The sequence below is a fragment of the Schistocerca gregaria genome, chromosome 2 (genome assembly GCF_023897955.1).
Source record: "Schistocerca gregaria isolate iqSchGreg1 chromosome 2, iqSchGreg1.2, whole genome shotgun sequence".
Classification (NCBI taxonomy): domain Eukaryota; kingdom Metazoa; phylum Arthropoda; class Insecta; order Orthoptera; family Acrididae; genus Schistocerca; species Schistocerca gregaria.
In genome coordinates, this window is record NC_064921.1 from 254,709,284 (window position 1) to 254,733,451 (window position 24,168).

General features: G+C 39.5%; 1 protein-coding gene across 2 annotated transcripts in view; it reads right to left on the reverse strand.

Annotated features, from left to right (window-relative positions):
- Positions 1–24,168, reverse strand: part of LOC126336804 (DNA excision repair protein ERCC-5 homolog) — an 82,698-nt gene that overhangs the window by 36,077 nt on the left and 22,453 nt on the right. For both annotated transcript variants that reach the window (XM_050000842.1, XM_050000841.1), the window contains exons 5-8: positions 11,696–11,891; positions 11,366–11,579; positions 4,683–6,136; positions 1,645–1,743 (exon numbers count right to left, since the gene is read on the reverse strand). In XM_050000842.1, the coding sequence (XP_049856799.1) occupies positions 1,645–1,743; positions 4,683–6,136; positions 11,366–11,579; positions 11,696–11,891 (1,963 nt within the window). The remainder of the gene's footprint in view (positions 1–1,644; positions 1,744–4,682; positions 6,137–11,365; positions 11,580–11,695; positions 11,892–24,168) is intronic.

Consider the following 24,168-nt stretch of genomic DNA (forward strand, 5'->3'; position numbering starts at 1 on the left):
TGGCCGTACCTTTTTGTAACACCCTGTATAGGAGGTCAATTCTAGTAACGATTCCAACTAGTTCATGGTTCATAATTTTGGACATTTTTGCAGTTGTGGACTATGTTTTGTGGGATTTCTAGATTTCTTATTGGTCTCAGAAGTACCACGAAAAAGTAACAAATTTTGTAGGTACAGCTACCAATTTTTTTTCTCTCTTTTTAATAGTAGTGACAAGAGTAAAATCAAATGAAGAAATCCTGTAACTTTTCAGTGCACACACTTGTTATTAAAGCAATATAAATAATGAACCATGGAATTGCTGAAATCAGTAACTAGAATTGACCTATTTAACTTAACTCTAGTTGGCGATTACAATACTTGTCAGACCCTACTTTTCATGAATTTTTGTTACTTGTGTACTGATGCTCCTTTTCTGTTCTTATTTATCTTCATTACCTTCAGTTCTTTTCTACATCATCTGTGACTAAGTAACTAATTATATGAACTGTGATTGGAATTTTATTCTATGCTCCATTTGTTTGTTTAAGAACATGATCAGCTGCTTTCAAAGATTGCATCTATGTAGCATTTCTGCCTTAAGTACGACGTCACTGCTCAAAGTTACCGAGTGGAATCGAACACTAGAATTGACCCCTTTTGAACCTTCCCCATTGCATGCTGATGTCACACGATGGTGGAATGATTCCAGTTCATCACATTTGTCAGTTATTGAGCTCACTAATGTGTATTATTGTGTTTAAAAGATCCTCATCATACTCTGAAGGTCTTCCTGAACATGGAGGATCACTAATGTCAAAACAGTCCTCCTTAAAATGAGAAAACCATTTACTTGTTATGCTCTGTCCAATGGCATTATTCCATACATGGCACAAATGTTTTTGACAGCATTTCTCCAATTGGCACTCCATTTTCTAGTGTACACAGTTATACCCACAATCTCCAAATGACAAAATGACAATGTACAACTCAGATAGCAACAGTGAAGTATAAATAAAAATGACAATCAATAAATAAACCTATAGCAGCCGGAATACCAACATGAAAAACAAACACACTAGGAACTTATGCACCAACCTAATAGGTACACTGAACACATCAACTTTTATACACATAAACAGTGTACAAAATAAGTGATAGCAACACACATAAAAGCCACAGGACACCCACTCAAAAACATAGAAGACGATCTTCAGATACTCAAACACATTAAAAAATCACAAACAATGGATTTCATGGGGGAGCTTTAGATTTTTGTACAATACAAAAAGCAAGGAGAAAAACAGAAAATCACACATGCAAAAATCACCATCAATGTACATATAAACAAATGCTCTTAAAAATGAGAATAAATTCTCAAAACACATTGTCTAACCATAAAAAATAAGTGCTGGTGCACATTTTCATTATTTAAATCAAGTGCATCACAGTTTTACACCTCTCCAGATATGAGTGTAGTGTCTTAACCATACCTTACCTCACTTGGTACAGGAGAGAAATCTGCTATATGAGGCACCAAACTGAATAGCCTGTTGTAGATATATTTATACACAAAATTATCAATGTAGACCAGTGCATACACTAAGTGGCAGTTTATAAAAGTACAATTATTTTGAAACACACCAGCAACTATAGAAATCTCACCTGAGCTTCCAAATTCATCTGTTCTGTTATACTAGATGCTAATCGTTCTTGTCGCCCCCTTTCAGTGAATAATACACGCTGCTCTTCTTCCAGCAAATTCTGAAAATAATTGATGAGTCACTAGGAAGCTATATTTCATTACAACTTGTGGTAAATAATGTAAGTGTGTAAGATGCTAGCGTTGTAGTAAAGCAACAGAAATCATTTTTTTTAAAAAATTTAATACTCTTAGTTACATGAGTGTCAATTATAGAATTTGTTAATAAACAATCTTTTTAAAATATTTGATTCGGATCATAATTATAGAAATTATACACAAAAATGACACATTAAACATGTAAATTTAACTTATGAAAATGATTAAATGTGCCCATCTTTCTAGCATACTTGAGGCATATGGGGCACATACAGCACTGCAAGAACATAACACAGTATTATCACTTAATTTGCTAGAATAGCTATAATATGAGGGCTGTTCAATAAAGAATGATCATAATATTTTTATGGTCATAATTTCTTACTAAAATTCAATCTTATGATATTCTGTTAGCTTAATGTGCAACAAACACACCATAGTAGTTTCTCTGTGGGGACTCATGGTTCCCACCTGTGAGAGGTAGGCAAGGTCAGACATGTTCAGTATCACCTACCACTGCAATGGAGTAACGCGCAAGGAACAATATGCGGCTTTGAAATTCTGCTTTCGTCTCAACAAATCTTCAGCTGAGGCCTGTACAATGTAACATGAGGTCCATGGAGAATCTGTTCTTCCCTACAGCACAGCTTGAAGGTGGCTTAAAAGTTTTAATGAGGGGGAAACAATCAGTTTCGAAGAAAGGTGGACTCAGTGCTCCAGTTACTGCTTTTACAGAAGGAAACATTGACACTGCTGCTGTCATTGAGAGACAGGACTGACAAATTACCTAAGATCACTTTCTGGAATACTGGACATTTCATTGGGAACCACTCGCACATTGGTGACAAAAATTACATGAGATGTGTTTGTGCGCAGTGGGTTCCAGGATGGTAGATTCCCGAACAAAAGGACATTCACGTGCAGATCTACATGCATTTAAAGTTGATGTCAGAGGCAGCTAAAGTTGATGTTATAGGAAGATCCAGAGTTTCTTTTAAACATAATCACTGCTGATGAAACTAGGCTACATCATGACTTTTTTCTATTCCCTAACACGAAAAATGCCTTTGTGGGAGGCATTATCAATCATCAGAAGCAGTGGTGAAAGGCTGCGGAGGCAATTTTGAGGGAGCTGTCAAAAAATGGTTTCCAGCATGTATCTGAAGACTGGCAGAAATGCTGGGACAAGTGCCTCGCATTCCTGGAAGACTACTTTGAGAAGGACCACCAAAATTATGAGGATGAGTAAAGATATGTTGTAAAAAAAATAGGATAATTCTTTATTGAACAGCCCTCATAATTAACATGGCCTTTCCCCAGCGCACACAATTTCCACATACTGAAAATTACTACATATGGGGATGTGCATTCAACTTAGATTTTAAAGGCAAGGACAGTAATTTTTTTAAAGTTTTGTTCTTCTGGAAGAAATACAAGAAATAAATATGTACACAAAAGTGAAGTGAGTCACGGCTTGGTGCAAGCCATTTGACATGACACCACTTTGTCAACTTGGGTGTTAATGTGGACTAATGATTTTTTTTTGTATCAAATTATGTACAACATTGTTCCTTTTGCACCAAAGCAGGTTATTTACAAGAAGTTTCATGAGAGGATACACGTACTGTGCAGCAGTAGCTGAAGGGCCTAAATCTTTAAACAGATGTCTACAGATGATTGTGAGTGAGCACCACATATTATTCTTACAGCATGTTTTTGAGTAATGTTTAGTTTCTCTCTTAAAGATGAGTTACCCCAGAAAGGTGAATGAAAAATGAAACTCCTTAATGATCACCAACATTCAACCACGTACTTGGACAGATGTTTCAGAAAAACCACGTGAGCACTGAGGTTACCTAAAATCTATAAAGTAATGAACAGACTGCAAAAATATTTTTTATGATTATTATAAATGTCCAGCAAGGATTAAATTTGTATGAAAAATGAGACAATACATGAGATCAGTGCATTACTGACAAAAATATATTTAACTGATGATGAAACTAGTTTTATGTGATAGTCCCCCACAGCAAAAATATTATTTAGTGTGACAGTAAGATGATCCTTGTCTCCCCCTGAAATGAGCGTCCCTGAAATTTACACACAAATATGTTTCATGATGCATAATATCTGTAGTTTAGTATTTACCAGTGCAGTTTGTTGCGAATATCTGTATCACAACCAAACAATCCCATTACAAATCACACTGAGCTCATTTTCGAGCCTTTTTTTGTTAATCCTATTTGATGATAACCTTAGAGGATGGGCAAAAGAAAATGTTTCATAAGGGAGATTTTTCCATGAATTAACAATATAATTTAAAAATTATAAGAGTGATATAAGCCTGACTGTTCATAAGTGGAATGAGAAAAAGAAGACAGATTGGAGCTGCTTTTATAGTAAAATCAAGGGAACTCTGTCTACTTGTAAATGAATGCAGAAAATGTAATGTTGGCAATTTTATGCAGAATTCATTACGAGGAAAGTGGTGTGAATGCATATGGATTTTCCTGAGCTGGCAAAAAAGGAGCAGGATGTCTGCATCCAGCCAATGTGCCACACCCTAAATTTCTTCGTACCACAAAATTCTGGATAAATATATTCAACTGCTATTAGTTAAAGCAGTTATTTAACAAATTTGAAGACTGTACTCTGGAGCAAGGAATGTGCACACACATGTGGAGACATGGTTCTTAAGTGGTGGCAGAAGTAATCACTGCTTCATATGGCAGTAAGGAACAAGATAAAGAAATAAAGAATTTCCAATTTTGGTACATTTAAGTTATATCAAAATAAAAAAAAAAAACTGAACTGAGATCTGGTAAACGACAGTGTAGTGATTCTAAAAGACAAACAAACCACTACAGAATAAAATTGCTTGGTGACAATAAGTGCTACTTACTTTCATTGTTTGCAGTTTTTCAGTTGTCACTGCATCTTCCTGAACTTTTTCTTGAGTCTGTAGTTCTTTAATTGCTTGGAAATCCTCTTGGCCCTCTTCATGTGTGACTTTCAAGCTGTGCTTTACATTGCTGTGTTCAAATGTCTCAGATGCTGCCACATCATCTGCATAAGGCACTTCTGCAATATGCCCAGTATTATGACTACTGCTAATGTCCACAGTATTCACATCAATAATGTTACATTCCTTTGAAGTAACAACTACATTTTCATTCTTTGCATCAATTTTTTGTGGAAGAGAAAAAGAGAGATCATTCCTGTTTTCATTATCTTCAACATGCAGCAAATTTTTATTACCTGCATCACCTACATTAGAAGTAGGAGCACTATTGTGTTTCTCTTCTGTCACATCCGGGGATTTTGTGAAGATGTCTGCAAAAATATCATCATCTAGGTTGCAGTCATCTTTTTTAATCACAACTTCAAGGAGAGTCTTTGCTTTCATGTCACTCACATTCTGTGCACTATTTGCATTGCTGTTAACTTCCACAAAATCTACTTCACTGTCACTTGATTGTACTTCAATGATGCTTTCTTCATTAAGCTTAGTTTCTTTGATGGTAACGGCTTCAGGAGATTTTTCACTGGCATCTGAACAAATTTGCTGTGAAACAGCCCTGTTTGTTGTTTCCTTTTCAACAGATGTGTCCTGAATATAAGTGTGTTTATTGATATTTCTGTTTATCTCTGTTTCACATGTAACATTCTCATATCCATTTTCGTGATCTGTTTTCAGCAACGAGTCCATGTCATTCAACTGCAGCATGTCTGTAACAGGTACTGTCTTATCACTTGTTTCAGATAATTTCATAGTCGTAGAATCTATAAGTTTATTTTCTGCTTCACGAGGATTAGAAGTATTTGAGTTTACCGAAGTCCCTTCACAATGTAATAATTTATCCTCTGGATTAGAATTATTTGAGTTTACCGAAGGCCCTTCACAATGTAATAAATTATCCTCTGGTGGTATGCTTTTACTTGTTGTTGGTTGAGGATTATTTGAGTTGACCGAAGTCCCTTCACAATGTAATAATTTATCCTCTGGTGGTACGCTTTTACTTGTTGTTGGTTGAGGATTTGTGTAATCCAATGATTTATTAGCTTTTTTCTTACGTATCTGATCCTGAATAATTTTCAATATCTGTTTTTGTGTCAGGCCACTATTTTCAAACATAAAATTCTTTGCTAACCTCATTGTTTCGTCATCATCACTCACATCATGGTCAAACTCATCATCAGATATCCAATTACTTTCATAAACAACATTGTTCTCTGTGACAGTGCGTATGTCACTGTCACTTTCATCGGACTTCGAATGTTGATCAGCTGCACTTTCAACTGTAGGCACAGTTTTGCTACTCCCTTCTCCTGTAAGCTTTTCATTATTTCCAGTATCTGAAATAAGTAAATAGGTATGCCAATGAATCAATAATGCAAAGGAGCATACAATGTGTGTATAATGCTAAGAAAATGTAATGGTAAGTAAAGAAACTATGGTGGGAAACCCCCCCCCCCCCCCACCACACACACACACACACACACACACACACACACACACACACAAAGAGAAAAAACAGAAAGAGATTGGGTCGAGTAATATAACTGATACAGATAACCAGGGTTGCCACAAGTTACCCCAGATGAAATTCCTGATATTTCCCCGATTTCCAGACACATTTTAGCATTTTTCCCCTCACAATTTTGAGATCTCAAAGGTAAGTAAAGACATAAATTGACAAAAATTGTATGGATTTCCTTATTTCTAAACATGTGAGCAAAAATCTTAAGTACTAACATCAATATCTTTTGTGATGAACTGTTTTTAGATAGAGAAAGCAAGTCAAATGATATGTATGTTTCATTAAGACAACTGATGTTATTTTATTTCAATAAAACGAAACACATCTGATGACAAAAATACGCGTTTCCTTGGAGTTGCAAGACGGATTTTAAATACCTTCACTGATTTCAGAAATAACCTCAGAAAAAAGTAAGCCTCTCAAAAGAAATGTGTAAGGCCGGGAGGAGTTGTGTAAACCAACATAGTAGGTGACCACCAATAAAATGTTGGTTTTTGTCAGTTATTACCCACTGTGTTATGTCTATTATTTACCAGGTATTGTGTGATTTTTCTTTCCAGAAATACACGAGTACGCAGCATACAAAATGCCAGCGACTGTCACAGTTTTCTCCTTTTTACCATTCATACTTTCCAATATATAAACTGTTTTCGAAGTGTCAAAAATGTACTAGAATAAATGTCTACAATGTACTTGCCGTGAGACTGTTGCAATTCCTGAAATCCATCGCCATGCCCTCTGGCCTGGCGAGGAGCACTGCTGTCCTGGATCCATATATAAATCACAAAAATCCGCCGCATTACTCACACACAAACAGATCCAGCCTACGGGCAGGTCGGTGAGACTAGATCCAATGGGCAGGGCCTGCACATTAGTGGGAAACAATGGGCTTCAGATTGGCAGGCCCAATCCATTAATAAATACCCACAGAAATTGCCTGCAGTTTTCACAGGTCATGGCAGTCTGCTTACATGGCCAGCTATTCACGTGTCACAGACACCTTGTGGATGAAATGAGAATCCATGCAATAGATAACTTGCACAAATACTCTGAGAATCAATACTAATGACGACAGGTAGTAACAACCGTATAGGTGATCGCTGAGTCGCAGACAGACACATAGAAAGGACAGTCTAACTCCCACAACTATATTTTTGGCCATAGCTTTCGTCAGAAAACAAGAGCTTACATGCATCACACAGACACACCTCATGCACACATGACCACCATCTACGGCAGCTGCATCTACACTCTCTGAGAATCAGATCTAAGCAAACCACTCCTTATCCCTCCTGCCTCTCGTTGTCAGCTGCTAGGCTAGTGGCAACAGGTGGTGGTAGCACTGACTGCAAATTGAGTGGAGTGGTAGAAAGGGGAGAAGCAGTAAGAATGAGGGAGTAGGGAAGCGCCACACGTACTCAGCTCCACCCAGACAGTGACGATGCATGACATCTCAGTAAACACACCATTTTATCTACTGACAAGGGGAGGGCCTCAGACACGGCCAACCGATTCGGCTCAAATTTGGCAGGTCACTTCTGTACCACCTAAAACGAAGGAATCTAAGATATTTTGGGTCAACACCCCCGCATTTTTGAAAAAAATCACCCCTAAAGGTTATGACGAGCAATCGACTCAAGATTGGTGGGATTGACAGATAATTGCAAACAGAGCAATTTTCATCTTCAGGTATGGGATCCAAAAACGCATACTATTCCAGAAATCGAGGAAAGAAACTTTTACAACTGTCGCTTCTATATCCACATGGTAAACGCTTTTTACCGACAGCACCAATAGCACAATGGCTATGGTAACTGGCTGTGAATCTAAGAACCCGGTTCCAGTCTCAAAGAAAGCTAGCGGATGTTATTCTTTTCGTTTGTATTTTTCCATATCTCAATTGATAGGGATAGGAGGGTTAATAAGGTAAGTAAATCAATAAGAAATGATAATAATAAGGCAGGCAAATAAATTTCTCTAACCTCTTGGGGTAGTAAACAAATAAAATGTTATTTGAGGTCACTTTACAATGGCTCTTTCAGTCACTGTTTCGTATCCTCACTTTTCATCGAACAACTAGATTGATGGTAATTGTCATATAAAAATTTGAAACAAATATACTCACGGCACCAAGAACATCTAATGAATGCAATCTTTCGAAAGCTACACTGTTCCTTCCAAAGAGTCGGCAGAAAACAAACTTGGTTTACATTTAAAAATATGTCTTTTTCGGGAATTAATTTTGATGCGCACCACACATACAATATCACTGCCCGAAAATCTGTGCTGAAAGTTGGTTATGAATTATGCTATAAATAGTTATTGCATCCGTGTGGTTGTGCAATTCCCGCTGGGATTCCAGAAGCACACTGAAATTCTGAAGCCTGGAAATAAAGTTTTTAACCTGGTGATAGAAATAAACATTACACGGCTGGCACACAGGTGTGCAGTTTAGTGGTATTACTTTTACTGTGCACGTCGGCTGACCCTCGCCATCTATAAACATTGTGTCATATATTGTAGTATCACTTTGACCACTCCAGGAATCCAATACTAGACAAAACTTGCTATCAGAAATGTATGATTTTAAAACATTCTCAAGAAATGTTCTGTAAATCACATTCATCAGTTTGGAGCAGGTAATGTAAACATTTTTAACGAGTTGGTTAAACGATTGACCTCTTCTGTAACCTGAGGACCAAATGTAACATTCGTTTCTTGTAAACACAGGAAAACCTTAGGCAACATTTTTCCAGAGGCTGTAATGGCATACTGCTCCGTGTACGAACGTGTTAGTATGTTTTTACTACCAACTGCGACAAGGGTTCGTTTTTCTCCCTTATACGATAACATGCGTTGAATGTTCACCCGAGACTCGCATCATGTTTGATCGGGGTTGATCACGTAATCACGATTAAACCTGGTCATAAATGATGCAGTTTGTGTGTTGAAAAGAGCCGCCACTTTCTGTATATCTTCTATATTTTGTACCTCCTTATGAGAGACGTATTTAGTGATGTGCCATTGACGAATTTTATACTCCGATTCAAAATTTCTTGCCCAAGATAATGATGCAGCAAACATAAAATCCTTGTTGGCCGTATAATGAGTGTTCTCGTTGTTACATTCTCGTTACGACAACAAGATTCGACAAATTGGTCATATGTCCACTTATTTACTGCCTTGTATTTGTCATATCTTGTCCCTCCTATAACAATATCACTTTCCCACAATTTCAAGTCCTTCTTCCTTTTCAGGGCTGTTGTTGCTCCATTCCTTTGCAATGTTTGTAAGTTCTAATTTGGATGATTCCTGGCTAGCGCTACTGCCTTTACCTGTACTTCAAGGTGTATAGCGCCGTAGTCCAATCGTTTAGCAACCGGTTCATAATACTCATCGGGAACAGATAAAGCACATATTCCCAGTGACATGAAGATTTCCAAAGTGTTACAACCATTTTGCGATTCATTAGTCGGGATATCTTCCACTGAATCACATTCTGCTTCGTCTTCATGATATAGTACTTCAGTGTCAAGAACAGTCATTTCATTCGTCCGCTCCAAACATCTCTCGACGATAGCCACTCTTATCAATCTGGAACGCTGAGAAACAGACCTGGCTGCTTCCGGTAGTACATTGATAATTCATCTGTATTGCAACACTTTTACAAACCAAAACACAGCGACGGTAATTTCCTGCTAGCCATCACCTGTGACAGGCTCCCAACTATATATTACAGCGCTAGTCGAAGGGTGTATATCCTCCATTACTCAGATTATGCACCTGAAAGATATGACAACAAATAACTAGTTACTACGGCATAAACAGATGAGCTAATTACTAAAAACTACGTACAGTACTCATCATATGTTACTTACAGAATAACGCAGTATTCATCCACAAAACTTATTTCATTTGGCACATTAACGACGGAAAAATCACTACATGTATCAGCGAGGTTCGCGACAGCCTAATGAATGAAAACAACTCTTTCCGATTGACTTCTATAAGGCTCGTGCTGGACACCTTCTCTCTTCCAGATTCACAACTATGATATGACGAAGAGGCAACTGCGACAACATAACTCTCCCCGCGTCCATTCTGTCCTGTGCCTTGCTGTAAACAAGCGTTGCGCAGTTGGCTATCTGTGACCCCTTGTGAGGAATTCGAAGCACTCTTTCAGATGACAAGGCTTAAAAGTGTGATACTTCACTAACTCACGGCATTTGGGGAATTAGTTTGCCTACCTTATTATTATTATCATTCCTTATTGATTTACTTACCTTATTAACCCTCCTATCTCTATCAATTGAGATATGGAAAAATACAAACAAAAAGAATAACATCCGTTAGGGTTCTTCGAGATTTGAACCCGCGTTCTCAGATTCCTAGCCAGTTACCTTGGCTGTAGTGCTATCGGCGAAATGTATTTACCACGTGGAAACAGAAGCGACAGTTGTAAAAGTTTCTTTCCTCGATTTCTGGAAAACTTTGCGTTTGCGGACCCCATACCTGATGAAGAAAAATGCTCCATTTACAATTATCTATCGATCCCTCCAATTTTGAGTCCATTGCTCGTTATAACCTTTAGGGGTGATTTACCTTCTTTGCATTATGATGACAAAACCACATCATTGTGACACGACCCACAGATCAATGAATGAATAAACACATATAAGGAACTGATCAATATTCACATACTACTCTTCTGTAGGCATTGCAAATACAACCTAGTACTTCAGCATCAAAAAAATTTCAGAAGCACAGAACGTGTCCATATTTCAAAGCACTTCAGGATCAAATAGGATAAAAGCTTCATATGTACATTTGCACATCATTATAAAAACTAACACAGAAACTTCATTTCAGTCCACTCTACACAAATTTGAGTGAGATACTATTTTCAATTAAGAAATTGTATACTAATAATTAAGGTAAATGAACCATTTATGCCCTATTTTCTTCACAGCCAGATATCAGCTTAACAAGTGAAAGGTTAATATACAAAAACATACAAAACAATATTATATTTTTTTGTACTCACCCTTAATGTAGATAAACCTTGTCACATTGTCAGAAGCTATTCTACTGCCTACATTTAAGGATGTGTTTACACCCTGTTCCTTAAGCATTTCTTCCATTTCACGCAAACTTAGGGTATGGCCACCCATTTCCTTTTCTGCCTGTTCTAAGGAAACTTGAACAGAACGTCTCTTTAATAAGCGACTCATTTGAAATGATGAGAAGTCTCCAGACTCCTACAACAGCAAGAGAGAGAAAAAGAATATGATGTGAACGAAAGTGTACTAACAAGTCAAGAAGCTTTGATTAGTGAAATTACTGTTAGAACCGTGCAATAAAGAAGGATAAGTACCTTTGGCATTTCATGCAGTCTACCCCAAGAACTCTGCTTCCTCGTTTCTCTCAAATCAGTAAGAATTTCATGTCGAACATCTGCAGGCAATGCTTTGAACTGTGCACTATTTACATCAACAGAGTGCAAATCTCTTGGTACACGTTTTGATGGGCTTTCATCTTCTTCAGAGGTGACAGAATCTTCGGCTTCTGATCTAAAGTAGATACAAATTCAAAAAACAACATAATTATTTTACAGTTTTTCTGTATGGAAATATATTTGAAGAAGTGTTGGTTAAACTTCAATACTTCAACATCAAAGTCATCAAAAAAGTTGGAACAGAAACTTGGGCTTTCAGTTCATGGTGTCTTGGACTGAACCAAAGGATGTTATTCGGACATGGAGGAGATATAGAGAGACAGGAACTATCGATGACATGCCTCGCTCAGGTCGCCCAAGGGCTGCTACTCCAGTGGATGACTGCTACCTACAGTATTATGGCTTGGAGGAAGCCTGACAGCAATGCCACCATGTTGAATAATGCTTTTCTTGCTGCCACAGGATGTCATGTTACGACTCAAACTGTGTGCAGTAGGCTGCATGATGTGCAACTTCACTTTCGATGTCCACAGCAAGGTCCATCTTTGCAACCAGGACACCGTGCAGCACGATAGAAATGGGCCCAACAACATGCCGAATGTACTGCTCAGGATTGGCATCACATTCTCTTCACCGACGAGTGTCGCATATGCCTTCAACCAGACAATCGTCAGAGACGTGCTTGCAGGCAATCCGGTCAGGCTGAATGCCTTAGACTCACTGTCCAGCGAGTGCAGCAAGGTGGAGGTTCCCTGATGTTTTGGGGTGGCATTACATGGGGCCGATGTATGCTGCTAGTGGCTGTACGACACATGAATGCCAATAGTGCAACCATATCAGCAGCATATTGGCGAGGGATTAGTCTTCATGGACGACAGTTCACGCCCACTTTGTGCACATCTTGTGAATAACTTCCTTCAGGATAATGACATCGCTCAACTAGAGTGACCAGCATGTTCTCCAGACATGAACCCTATTGAACATGTCTGGGATAGATTGAAAAGGGCTGTTTTTGGACACGTGATCCACCAACCACTCTGAGGGATCCATGCTGAATCGCAGTTAAGGAGTGGGACAATCTGGGCCAACAGTGCCTTGATGAACTTGTGGATAGTATGCCACGACGAATAAAGACATGCATCAATGCAAGAAGATGTGCTACTGGGTATTAGAGGTACCAGTGTGTATAGCAATCTGAACCACCACCTCTAAAGGTCTCACTGTATGGTGACACAACATGCAATTTTTCAGGAGCAATAAAAATGGCAGAAATGATGTCCATGTTGATCTCTGTTCCAATTTTCTGTACAGGTTCCGGAACTCTCAGAACTGAGATGCTGCAAAACTTTTTTGATGTGTGTAGTTCAATCACTGAAACAACATAGTTAAATGCTGTGTGTTCTACTGGAAAGCTAGAGGCTACCAATATGTCATCTACAAATGCAAAACAGAAATTTAAATTTCTAAAAACTTCATTAATTAATTTCTGAAAGATACTGGGTGCATGCCAGAGGTCAAATAGCATGAAACTGAATCCATGATTTCAAAAGAGTATGATCACAGCACTCTTTTCCTTATCTGTTTCACCTACTGGGACTTGGTAATATGCTTATTAGGAACTGGAATTCTTGTTTAGTCAAATTTAGTTATATGAATCTAACCAGCAGGCTTTCAAGTACATTGGAGGGCCACTGCTGACTGCAATATAATGTTTAAAATCATGCTTAATTTTTCCTGGTGTACAGATGAATTTCGTCAGTTCAGGAAATTTTTGAATAGTTTGGAGTATGTACAGTCAGTGTGGAGAAAATTAATGGAACCAGGCAAAACAACTGTACACTGGAGTGCAGCCATATGTAACCAAGGATTACTGCCAACTAATAATTTTCTTTTTAGATCTATTAATAAGCCCACCTGATGAAGAAGGTTTGCATCAATTATACAATTTGTTGTGTTGAGTACAATGAAAGGCCTCTCAAAACTATGTTTTAAACTTAAATCAAAATGCAACAACTTTGATCTGTCAGAATTGGGTTGTTTTGAAAATCAGCCTTATGCAAACACAATTATTTTTATATTTAGCCAAACGTGTATCATCTTCGGTGGGTCAAATTTTATTTCTTAAAATTAAATTGCTAACTGAACTGTACTATTAAACACCAGTTTTAGAGTGCTTGCTTCCGAAGTTTTTTTTACAGCATGTCATCTGCAAAATTTTTGGTCCTGTTTCGTGTCTCTGATCGGTGTCTCGATCAACTGCTATTTAATGCATTGTTTTCACTCAGTTTTTCACAAATTTCCTCTCACTACTTTACTTTACCTCAAATTTTGTAAAAGTGTAAGAGTGGTGAAGTAGAGAGTGGAAATTTTTGAAAAACGTGGCAGTATGAGCCCACTTATTGCTATGATGTTGCATCCCCTCTGGCATAGATGAATGCACTGATTCTGTTGGGAAGTTTGTCACAAAACCACTTTATACTCTCCTGAGTCAATTTGATCCACAACTGTTGTAACTGTTCCATGATACCCTGGGTACTGGACTAATATGAAGTTGATATTCGAGCTGGTCCCACAGTCCCACACAAGTTCTATTGTGGACAGACCTGGAGATCTTGTTGGCCACCGGAGTACGCCAACATCATGCAGAAAGTTCATAGAGACATGTGCCATGTGTGTAAGAGCATTACCTTGTTGAAAACCATCACACTATCGTATGAGAGGTAACATACAAGGGCACCGTATGTGCGTGATTTACCATTGTGCCACCATAGGACCCTCAATCACTGTTACCAAAATCATATCCAATCGTCTCTCACACCATGGTGGTTGAAGAAACACTGCTCTTTTTCTTTTTGGTTATCAGTCTTCTGACTGGTTTGATGTGGCCCACCACGAATTCCTCCCCAGTGTTAACCTCTTCATCTCAGAGTAGTATTTGCAACCTACGTCCTCAATTATTTGCTGGATGTATTCCAATCTCTGTCTTCCTGTACAGTTTTTCCCTCTACAGCTCTCTCTAGTGGCGTGGAAGTCATTCCCTCGTGTCTTAACAGATGTCCTATCATCCTGTCTCTTCTCCTTATATCAGTGTATTCCACATATTCCTTTCCTCTCCGATTCTGCACAGAGACTCCTAATTCCTTACCTTATCAGTCCACCTAATTTTCAACATTCGTCTGTAGCAGCACATCTCAAATACTTCGATTCTCTTTTGTTCCGGTTTTCCCAAAGTCCATGTTTCACTACCATACAATGCTGTAGATGAAGATGAAATGGGAGATATGATACTGTGTGAAGAGTTTCACAGAGCACTGAAAGACCTGAGACGAAACAAGGCCCCAGGAGTAGATAACATTCCATTAGAACTACTGACAGCCTTGGGAGAGCCAGTCCTGCCAAAACTCTACCATCTGGTGAGCAAGATGTATGAGACAGGTGAAATACCCTCAGACTTCAAGAAGAATATAATAATTCCAATCCCAAAGAAAGCAGGTGTTGACAGATGTGAAAATTACCGAACTATCAGTTTAATAAGCCACGGCTGCAAAATACTAACACGAATTCTTTACAGACAAATGGAAAAACTAGTAGAAGCCGACCTCGAGGAAAATCAGTTTGGATTCCGTAGAAATATTGGAACACGCGAGGCAATACTGACCTTACGACTTATCTTGAAAGCTAGATTAAGGAAAGGCAAACCTATGTTTCTAGCATTTGTAGAGCTATAGAAAGCTTTTGATAATGTTGACTGGAATACTCTCTTTCAAATTCTAAAGGTGGCAGGGGTAAAATACAGGGAACGAAAGGCTATTTACAATTTGTACAGAAAGCAGATGGCAGTTACAAGAGTTAAGGGGCATGAAAGGGAAGCAGTGGTTGGGAAGGGAGTGAGACAGGGTTGTAGCCTCTCCCAGATGTTATTCAATCTGTATACAGAGCAAGCAGTGAAGGAAACAAAAGACAAATTCGGAGTACGTATTAGAATCCATGGAGAACAAATAAAAACCTTGAGGTTCACCGATGACATTGTAATTCTGTCAGAGAGAGCAAACAACTTGGAAGAGCAGTTGAATGTAATGGATAGTGTCTTGAGAGGAGGCTATAAGATGAACATCAACAAAAGCAAAACAAGGATAATAGAATGTAGTCTAATTAAGTCGGGTGATGCTGAGGGTATTAGATTAGGAAATGAGACACTTAAAGTAGTAAAGGAGTTTTGCTATTTGGGGAGCAAAATAACTGATGATGGTCGAAGTAGAGAGGATATAAAATGTAGACTGGCAATGGAAAGGAAAGCGATTCTGAAGAAGAGAAATTTGTTAACATCGAGTATAGATTTAAGTGTCAGGAAGTCGTTTCTGAAAGTATTTGTATGGAGTGTAGCCATGTATGGAAGTGAAACACGGACGATAAATAGTTTGGACAAGAAGAGAATAGAAGCTTTAGAAATGTGGTGCTACAGAAGAATGCTGAAGATTATATGGGTAGATCACATAACTAATGACGAGGTATTGAATAGGATTGGGGAGAAGAGAAGTTTGTGGCACAACTTGACCAGAAGAAGGAATCGACCGGTAGGACATGTTCTGAGGCATCAAGGAATTACCAATTTAGTACTGGAGGGCAGCATGGAGGGTAAAAATCGTAGAGGTAGACCAAGAGATGAATACACCAAGCAGATTCAGAAGGATGTAGGTTGCAGTAGGTTCTGAGAGATGAAGAAGCTTGCACAGGATTGAGTAGCATTGAGAGCTGCATCAAACCAGTCTCAGGACTGAAGACCACAACAACAACAACAACAACAACAACAACAACAACAACGACAACGACAACAACAATGCTGTACTCCAGATGCACGTTCTCAGAAATTTCTTCCTCCAATTATGGCCAATATTTGATATTAGTAGACTTCTCTTGGCCAGGAATGCCCTTTTTGACATTGCTAGTCTGCTTTTGATGTCCTCCTTGCTCTGTCCATCATTGGTTATTTTACTGTATAGGTAGCAGAGTTCCATAACTTCATCTACATCGTGACCATCAATCATGATGTTAAGTTTCTCCCGTGCTCATTTCTATTACTTCTCATTATCTTCATCTTTCTTCAATTTATTCTCAGTCCACACTCTGTACTCATGAGACTGTTCATTCTTTTCAGCACATCATGTAATTTTTCTTCACTTTCACTCAGGATAGCAATGTTGTCAGTGAATCATATCATTGATATCCTTTCACCTTTAATTTTAGTTCCACTCCTGAACCTTTCTTTTATTTCCATCATTGCTTCCTCAATGTACAGATTGAACAGTAGGAGTGAACAGCTACATCCTTGTCTTACACCCATTTTAATATGAGCACTTCGTTCTAGGCCATCCACTCTTATTATCCCTTCTTGGCTGTTGTACATACTGTATATGTGCTGTTTCTCCCTATAGCTTACCCCTTCTTTTCTCAGAATTTCGAAAGACTTCCACCATTTTACATTGTTGAATGTTTTTCCAGGTTGACAAATCTTATGAGCATGTTTTGATTTTTCTTTAGTCTTGCTTTCATTATTAACCGCAACGTCAGAATTGCCTTTCCATGCCTTTACCTTTCCTAAACCAAACTGATCATCATCTAGCACATCCTCAATTTTCTTTTCCATTCTTCTGTATATTATTCTTGTAAGCAACTTGGATGCATGAGCTGTGCGATAATTCTCGCACTTGTCAGCTCTCGCCGTCTTCGGAATTGTGTGGTTGATGCTTTTCCGAATGTCAGATGGTACGTCGCCAGACTCATACATCTACACACCAATGTGAATTGTCGATTTGTTGCCTCTTCCCTCAATAATTTTAGAAATTCTGAGGGAATGTTATCTATCCCTTCTGCCTTATTTGATCTTAAGTCCTCCAAAGCACTTTTAAATTCTGATTCTAATACTGGATCGCCTATCTCTTCTAAATCGACTCCTGTTTCTTCTTCTATCACATCATCAGACGAATCTCCTCCCCCCCCCCTCCCCCCCTCATACAGACTTTAGAGGTATGTTTTCCACCCATCTGCTCTCTCCTCTGCATTTAATAGTGAAATTCCGGATGCACTCTTAATGTTATCACTGAAGGTTGTTTTGATTTTCCTGTGTGCCGAGTCTGTCATTCCGACAATTATTTCTTTTTCGATGTCTTCACATTTTTCCTGCAGCCATTTTGCTTAGCTTCCCTGCACTTCCTATTTATTTCATTCCTCAGTGACTTGCATTTCTCTACTCCTGAGTTTCCCAGAACATTTTTGTACTTCCTCCTTTCATCGATCAACTGAAGTATTTCTTTTGTTACTCATGGTTTCCTTGCAGTTACCATCTTTGTACCTATGTTTTCCTTCCCAACTTCTGTGATGGCCCATTTTAGAGATGTTCATTCCTCTTCAACTGTACTACCAACTAAACTATTTCTTACTGCTGTATCTACAGCCTTTAAGAATTTCAACCGTATCCCACTTCTTTGTGTATGGATTCTTGCTGACATGTCTTAAACTTTAGCCCACTCTTTATCACTACTGTATTGTGATCTGAGTCTGCTCCTGGGTACGACTTACAATCCAGTACCTGATTTCAGAATCTATGTCTGACCATGATGTAATCTAACTGAAATCTTCCTGTACCACCCGGCCTTTTCCAAGTATACCTCCTCCTCCTCTTGTGATTCTTGAACATAGTATTTGCTATTACTAGCTGAAACTTGTTACAGAACTCCATTAGTCTTTCTCTTCTCTTATTCCTTGTCCCAAGCCCATATTCTCCTGTAAACTTTCTCCTACTCCTTCCCCTACAACTGCAGTCCAGTCTCCCATGACTATTAGATTTTCATATCCCTTTACATACTGTATGACCCTTTCAATATCCTCATACACTTTCTCTCTCTCTTCATCTTCAGCTTGTGCCATCGGCATGTATACCTGAACTATCGTTGTCAGTGTTGGTTTGCTGTCGATTCTGATAAGGACAACCCCATCACTGAACTTTTCCCTACCTTCCTCCTCATAACAAATCCTACTCCTATTATACCATTTTCTGCTGCTGTTGATATTACCCTAAACTCATCTGACCAGAAATCCTTGACTTCTTTCCACTTCACTTCACTGGCGCCTACTATATCTAGATTGAGCCTTTGCAATTCCATTTTCAGGTTTTCTAGTTTCCCTACCACATTAAAGCTTCTGACTTCCATGCCCCAACTTCGAGAATGTTATCCTTCCATTGTTCATTCAATCTTTTTCTCAAGGTAACCTCCCCCTTGGCAGTCCCCTCCCGGAGATCTGAAAGGGGGACTATTCCGGAATCTTTTGCCAATGTAGAGATCATCATGATACTTCTTCAGTTACAGGCCATATGTCCTGAGGATACATGTTACATGTCTCTAATGCAGTGATTTCCATTGCCTTCTGAATTAGCAGTGATCAATAGGCAGAATGAGGGGTGACTCCTTATGCCGCAAGTCATCAGCTGCCAATGATGATCATTAATCAAAATTTAATCATCATCGCAATTCGAACCTGAGACCAACGGCGTTTCAATTATGAATCAAAGACACTGTCCCTAGACCACGGGTACACACTTATGCCTCTTTAAAACACTGGAAGAATAGGACCTCTCCCCAGATCATAGCCATACTTGCTCACAATGGCCATCCAGGCCACAACCGCTACTCATCGCTGAACACAATGCAATGTCATTCATCAACAGTCCAGTCAGGTGTCAAGTCTTTGTTGGTGATGTACCAGAAGATGGTGGTGGTGGTTACTGTTTAACGTCCCGTCGACAACGAGGTCATTAGAGATGGAGCGCAAGCTTGGGTTAGGGAAGGATTGGGAAGGAAATCGGCCGTGCCCTTTCAAAGGAACCATCCTGGCATTTGCCTGAAACGATTTAGGGAAATCATGGAAAACCTAAATCAGGATGGCCGGAGACGGGATTGAACCGTCGTCCTCCCGAATGCGAGTCCAGTGTGCTAACCACTGCGCCACCTCGCTCGGTGAGGTACCAGAAGACTAACCAGTCATTGCATATTTTTGTATTTGAGAAGTGCAGTATAATGTTTTAGTAATGGTATCATGCAGCCATTTTTTTGTTTTGGATGGCCAATGATCATTGACCACAGATAAGTCAGCTGTCAGCTTTCATTGGTGAAGCTTCATGAGACTATTAAGTCACATATTTATCTTTTTCTCCCTTTTTTCACGTTTTAATTCTTAAGTTAACAGTAGTAGGATGGATAGGGTGTGTGCTTGCTGCATGTGGACACAGGAGGAGCTGGTCACAGTTCGTGAACTACTAAAGACCCTTATAGCTATGGTCAGCCACCTGCAGGGTGCTACCTCAGGCTGTGGTAGCAGCAGAGAAACTGGCATGCTGCATGGGACACCTAACATGTTGCTTGTTTCACCTACAGGCCCTGCTGCCAAGGCAACTTACAGCTTAACCAACAAGGAAGATATGCACTCATTGCAGGATGAGTGGCAGGCTGTTACATGGTCGCATCGCTCAAGGCAGAGATGGTGCAAGAGCCAAACCCATTTGGTGCTGCAAGCAGAGTGCTGCACAGCAAAGTGACACAGAGCAGTACTGAAGGAATCAAACATGTCTGTCTCTGAGAACAGCAACCAGAGCATTTGAGTGACTCTGACAATACTGGCAACATGTGGCTGTTGCTGGTGCCAGCAGAGTAGTACTGTTGCTGGTGCTTGTGTTTCTTTTGTTGTTCTCTTGAGGAAATGGCACCACTGGATGCCATGATAGCAGCTATTTTACTCATTGTCCTTTTGTCCTTTATGGGACCAATGAGAAAACAATCATTCATTCATTCATTTTGGACAACTTTTGCACTGATGTGGCATCAGAATTACAAACTACAAGTACAAAATACATTCAATTCTCTCTTATTTCTTTCACTTTCTTAAGATGAGAGAGAATAATAAAATTAAAATAGCATAGCTGAAAAACTCATCCAAATCATTTTTTTTATCGTGGGAGAAAATGTTTGCAAAACTGTCTTTCATTTGGATAGATACATTGGAAATTCCCTTAAGGGTTTGTCCTGTCCGATAGTTGCCGTGCATAGAATGACCAACTTGTACTGTATGTTGCTTATTGACACTCAGGGATCCTTCTAGGTCAATGCCAGGGTTATGCTAAACATATATATATTTCACAGTACTGTTAGCAAATTGTGATGAAGTTTCTATTATCTTCAAAAATATGCTGCACTTATTGCTCATTATTCCAAAAGTGCATTCAATTGATCATTGTGGTCTGGCAAAGTGTTAGTTGACATATTCTTTCCCCATATCTAAAATCCATTGACTGTAAGATTTGATAAAATGGCTCAACAATGGATACAGCTCATCTCCAATGAATAGAAAAGGCAATGCAACTGATATCTCTGACAGTGGATAATCTGGTGTATACTACACTTCCCTCCTTAAATCAAGAATAAGAAGAATAAAATATATCAACATCGCTTCACTTCCTGTATCCTCTAACATCTATTACAGCAAATTTCTCATGAGCAGAGGATCTGCAACTGCTTATAGTACGACTGAATGAAAATGTTTGTATCTAGGCATTTTAGATAATTGTGTTTTCCAGTAACATTGCTCACTGCGAAAGAAAGTTCTGTACGATATATAAATCATTTACAGTGTTAAGAAAATCACTTGCAGACGGCATTCTCATGTGGAAAGAACAGAGGCAATTCCACAACACTTTGCTAGTTGAATCCACAACTGTTACAATTGCTGTGAATCCTATTGTGACTGACAAAGCCATGTCCCGTGAAATACTTACGGTCTACTAGGAACCTGTCATAATTCTTGTTTCACCAGCTGTCAATGACCCTTAAAAATGACATTATTATTCTGAAAAATATCTGTAAGTACTTGTATTTCACACTCGATAAGGAAGTGCACACACAGTAACCATATGCCACCATACTCTCCTCTTTGCGGGTTATCATTTGCCAAAATCTTGTTTCGATATTTCAAACTGTTTATGAGATAAATAGTGCTATGAATATTTAATTCTTGCTTTATTGTTTAAATGGGAATGCTATCTACAATCATTTTTCTTGAGAACGGTGTGATTTATAGATACCATCCCAAGTTTAAAGAATATTTCCAAATTTTAACTACATTTGGTATGCAGCAACATATGACTAACAAGCACCAAACGCAAAATCACAGAGACTTCTATCTTTCACTGCAAACTATTCGAATTTCTTGCTGTGGTGTCACCGCCAGACACCACACCTGCTAGGTGGTAGCCTTTAAAAAGGCCGCGGGCCGTTAGTATACGTCGGACCCGCGTGTTGCCATTATCAGTGATTGCAGACCGAGCACCGCCACACGGTAGGTCTAGAGAGACTTCCTAGCACTCGCCCCAGTTGTACAGCCGGCTTTGCTAGCGCTGGTTCACTGACTAAATATGCTCTCATTTGCCGAGACGATAGTTAGCATAGCCTTCAGCTACGTTATTTGCTACGACCTAGCAAGGCGCCATTATCAGTTACTATTGATATTGTGAACTATGTACCGTCAAAACCGATGTTCATCATTAAGGGATTAGAGTTAAGTATTCCACCCAACTATGTCCGTTGTTTCTAAATTCTAATTTCCTTGTCCTGTTCCAGATGTCACACCAGCCTGCATGAGCTAAATCGCGTGCCTTTCGGCCTCCTCTAGTAACATGGTGTTGGCTCTCGTGCCAACCACAACATTGGCAACGAGGCACAACCACGTTCTTATCTATATTGCCCTGATTTACTTGTGTAATGGCTTTGCCACAATCTCCAGATGGACAGTCCGAATTTTATTTCTTACAGAATCAGCAGACGCAGGCATTACTGGATGCCCTTGGACAGCTCGTCCAGGGTCAACGTGCAATGCAAAACGATGCGGTAGCAGCCGCTTCACCGCTACCACAGTCGCAACACGCTGTTGCACCAACTTTTCGACCTTTTGATGCTGCACTGGAAAGCTGGACGGAGTGGTCACGCCAATTTCGATTCCATCTCGCCGCCTACAGAATTCAAGGTAACAAGTGGCACCCATTTTTGTTGTCTTCGGTCGGCGTACAAACGTACCGTGTGATAGTCAAATTATTTCCCCGACGCGACGTGGCAACTCTGTCCTACAAAGAAATTTTGTCTGCATTAGATGCATATTTCAAATAATCAGTCAATGTAGTTGCCAAACGGTATACCTTCTTTCGTACAAAACGTACGGCAGGTCAGACTAATCGGGAGTGGGTTACAACCTTGCAAGGCCTTACTAGGGATTGTGCTTTTGAGTGTCAATGTGGACTCCCTTATTCAGATACTATGGTACGTGATGCAATTGCACAGAATGTTTCTGATGTTCGTATAAGAGAACAGATTTTGAAACTAGTCAATCCCTCCCTTCAACAAGTGATGGACATATTGGATCGGCAGGACACACTTGACTTTGCTCAGGAATCATTTGAAACTTTGCCAGCAGTGTGTCAGGTTAACTGGCCCACCGGGCGAGCTGCATGGAGCAGTAAACAGCCCTTGTGCCCAGCCGCGCCGCTGCTGCCAGGCTCTCAGCCACGTGTGCCGCACCGGCAAGCAAATGCAGTGATCAAATCATGCCCACGGTGTGCTACGAAACATTCGCGTGAGAATTGCCCGTCACGCCAAGCTATTTGCTTTTATTGTAATAAAAAAGGACATGTTCAGAGTGTTTGCCAGAAAAAGCTCCGATCGGAAGCTCAAAACTGTTTCAGGCCCTTTGCTTCACGCCGGTATCAGAATCGAACCAAGGATACTCAGGCTCGGGAAACTTCGCCCATGGAAATTCATGTAGTTCATTCCACTTCGCGCAGTGCCACTCTCTCTAACAGTGACTGTGTTCGTCCCAAAAATAGTGTGCGTCGACATCACCGGAACTCCCGTCAAGTCGCAAGTGATTATGTATCAGTGTCAGTTCACATTGCACGTGACAGTCGCTCTTGTCGTCAGCAGGACAATAAACTTTTAGTAGACTTGGACATTAACGGCAAAGTGATACCATTCCAGCTCGATATCGGAGCTGCAGTTTCACTGATCAATCAAGACACTTACAAACTGCTGGGCACACCTCTGTTGCGTGCTGCAAATGTTAAGTTAACTAGCTATTCAGGTCAAGAGGTCCCTGTGTGAGGACAATGCAGCCTTCTTGCAACATACAAAGGACAAACAAAACTTGTGTCATTTTACGTCCTTCGTTCTTCTTCTGCAGGGAACTTGTTTGGTTTCGATTTATTTCAGTTGTTTAACTTGTCTATAGTAAATCAGGTCCTATCGGTGAACCAGACTGTGCCTTCAGACAGTGTTTCTTGTCTATGTGAAGAATTTGAT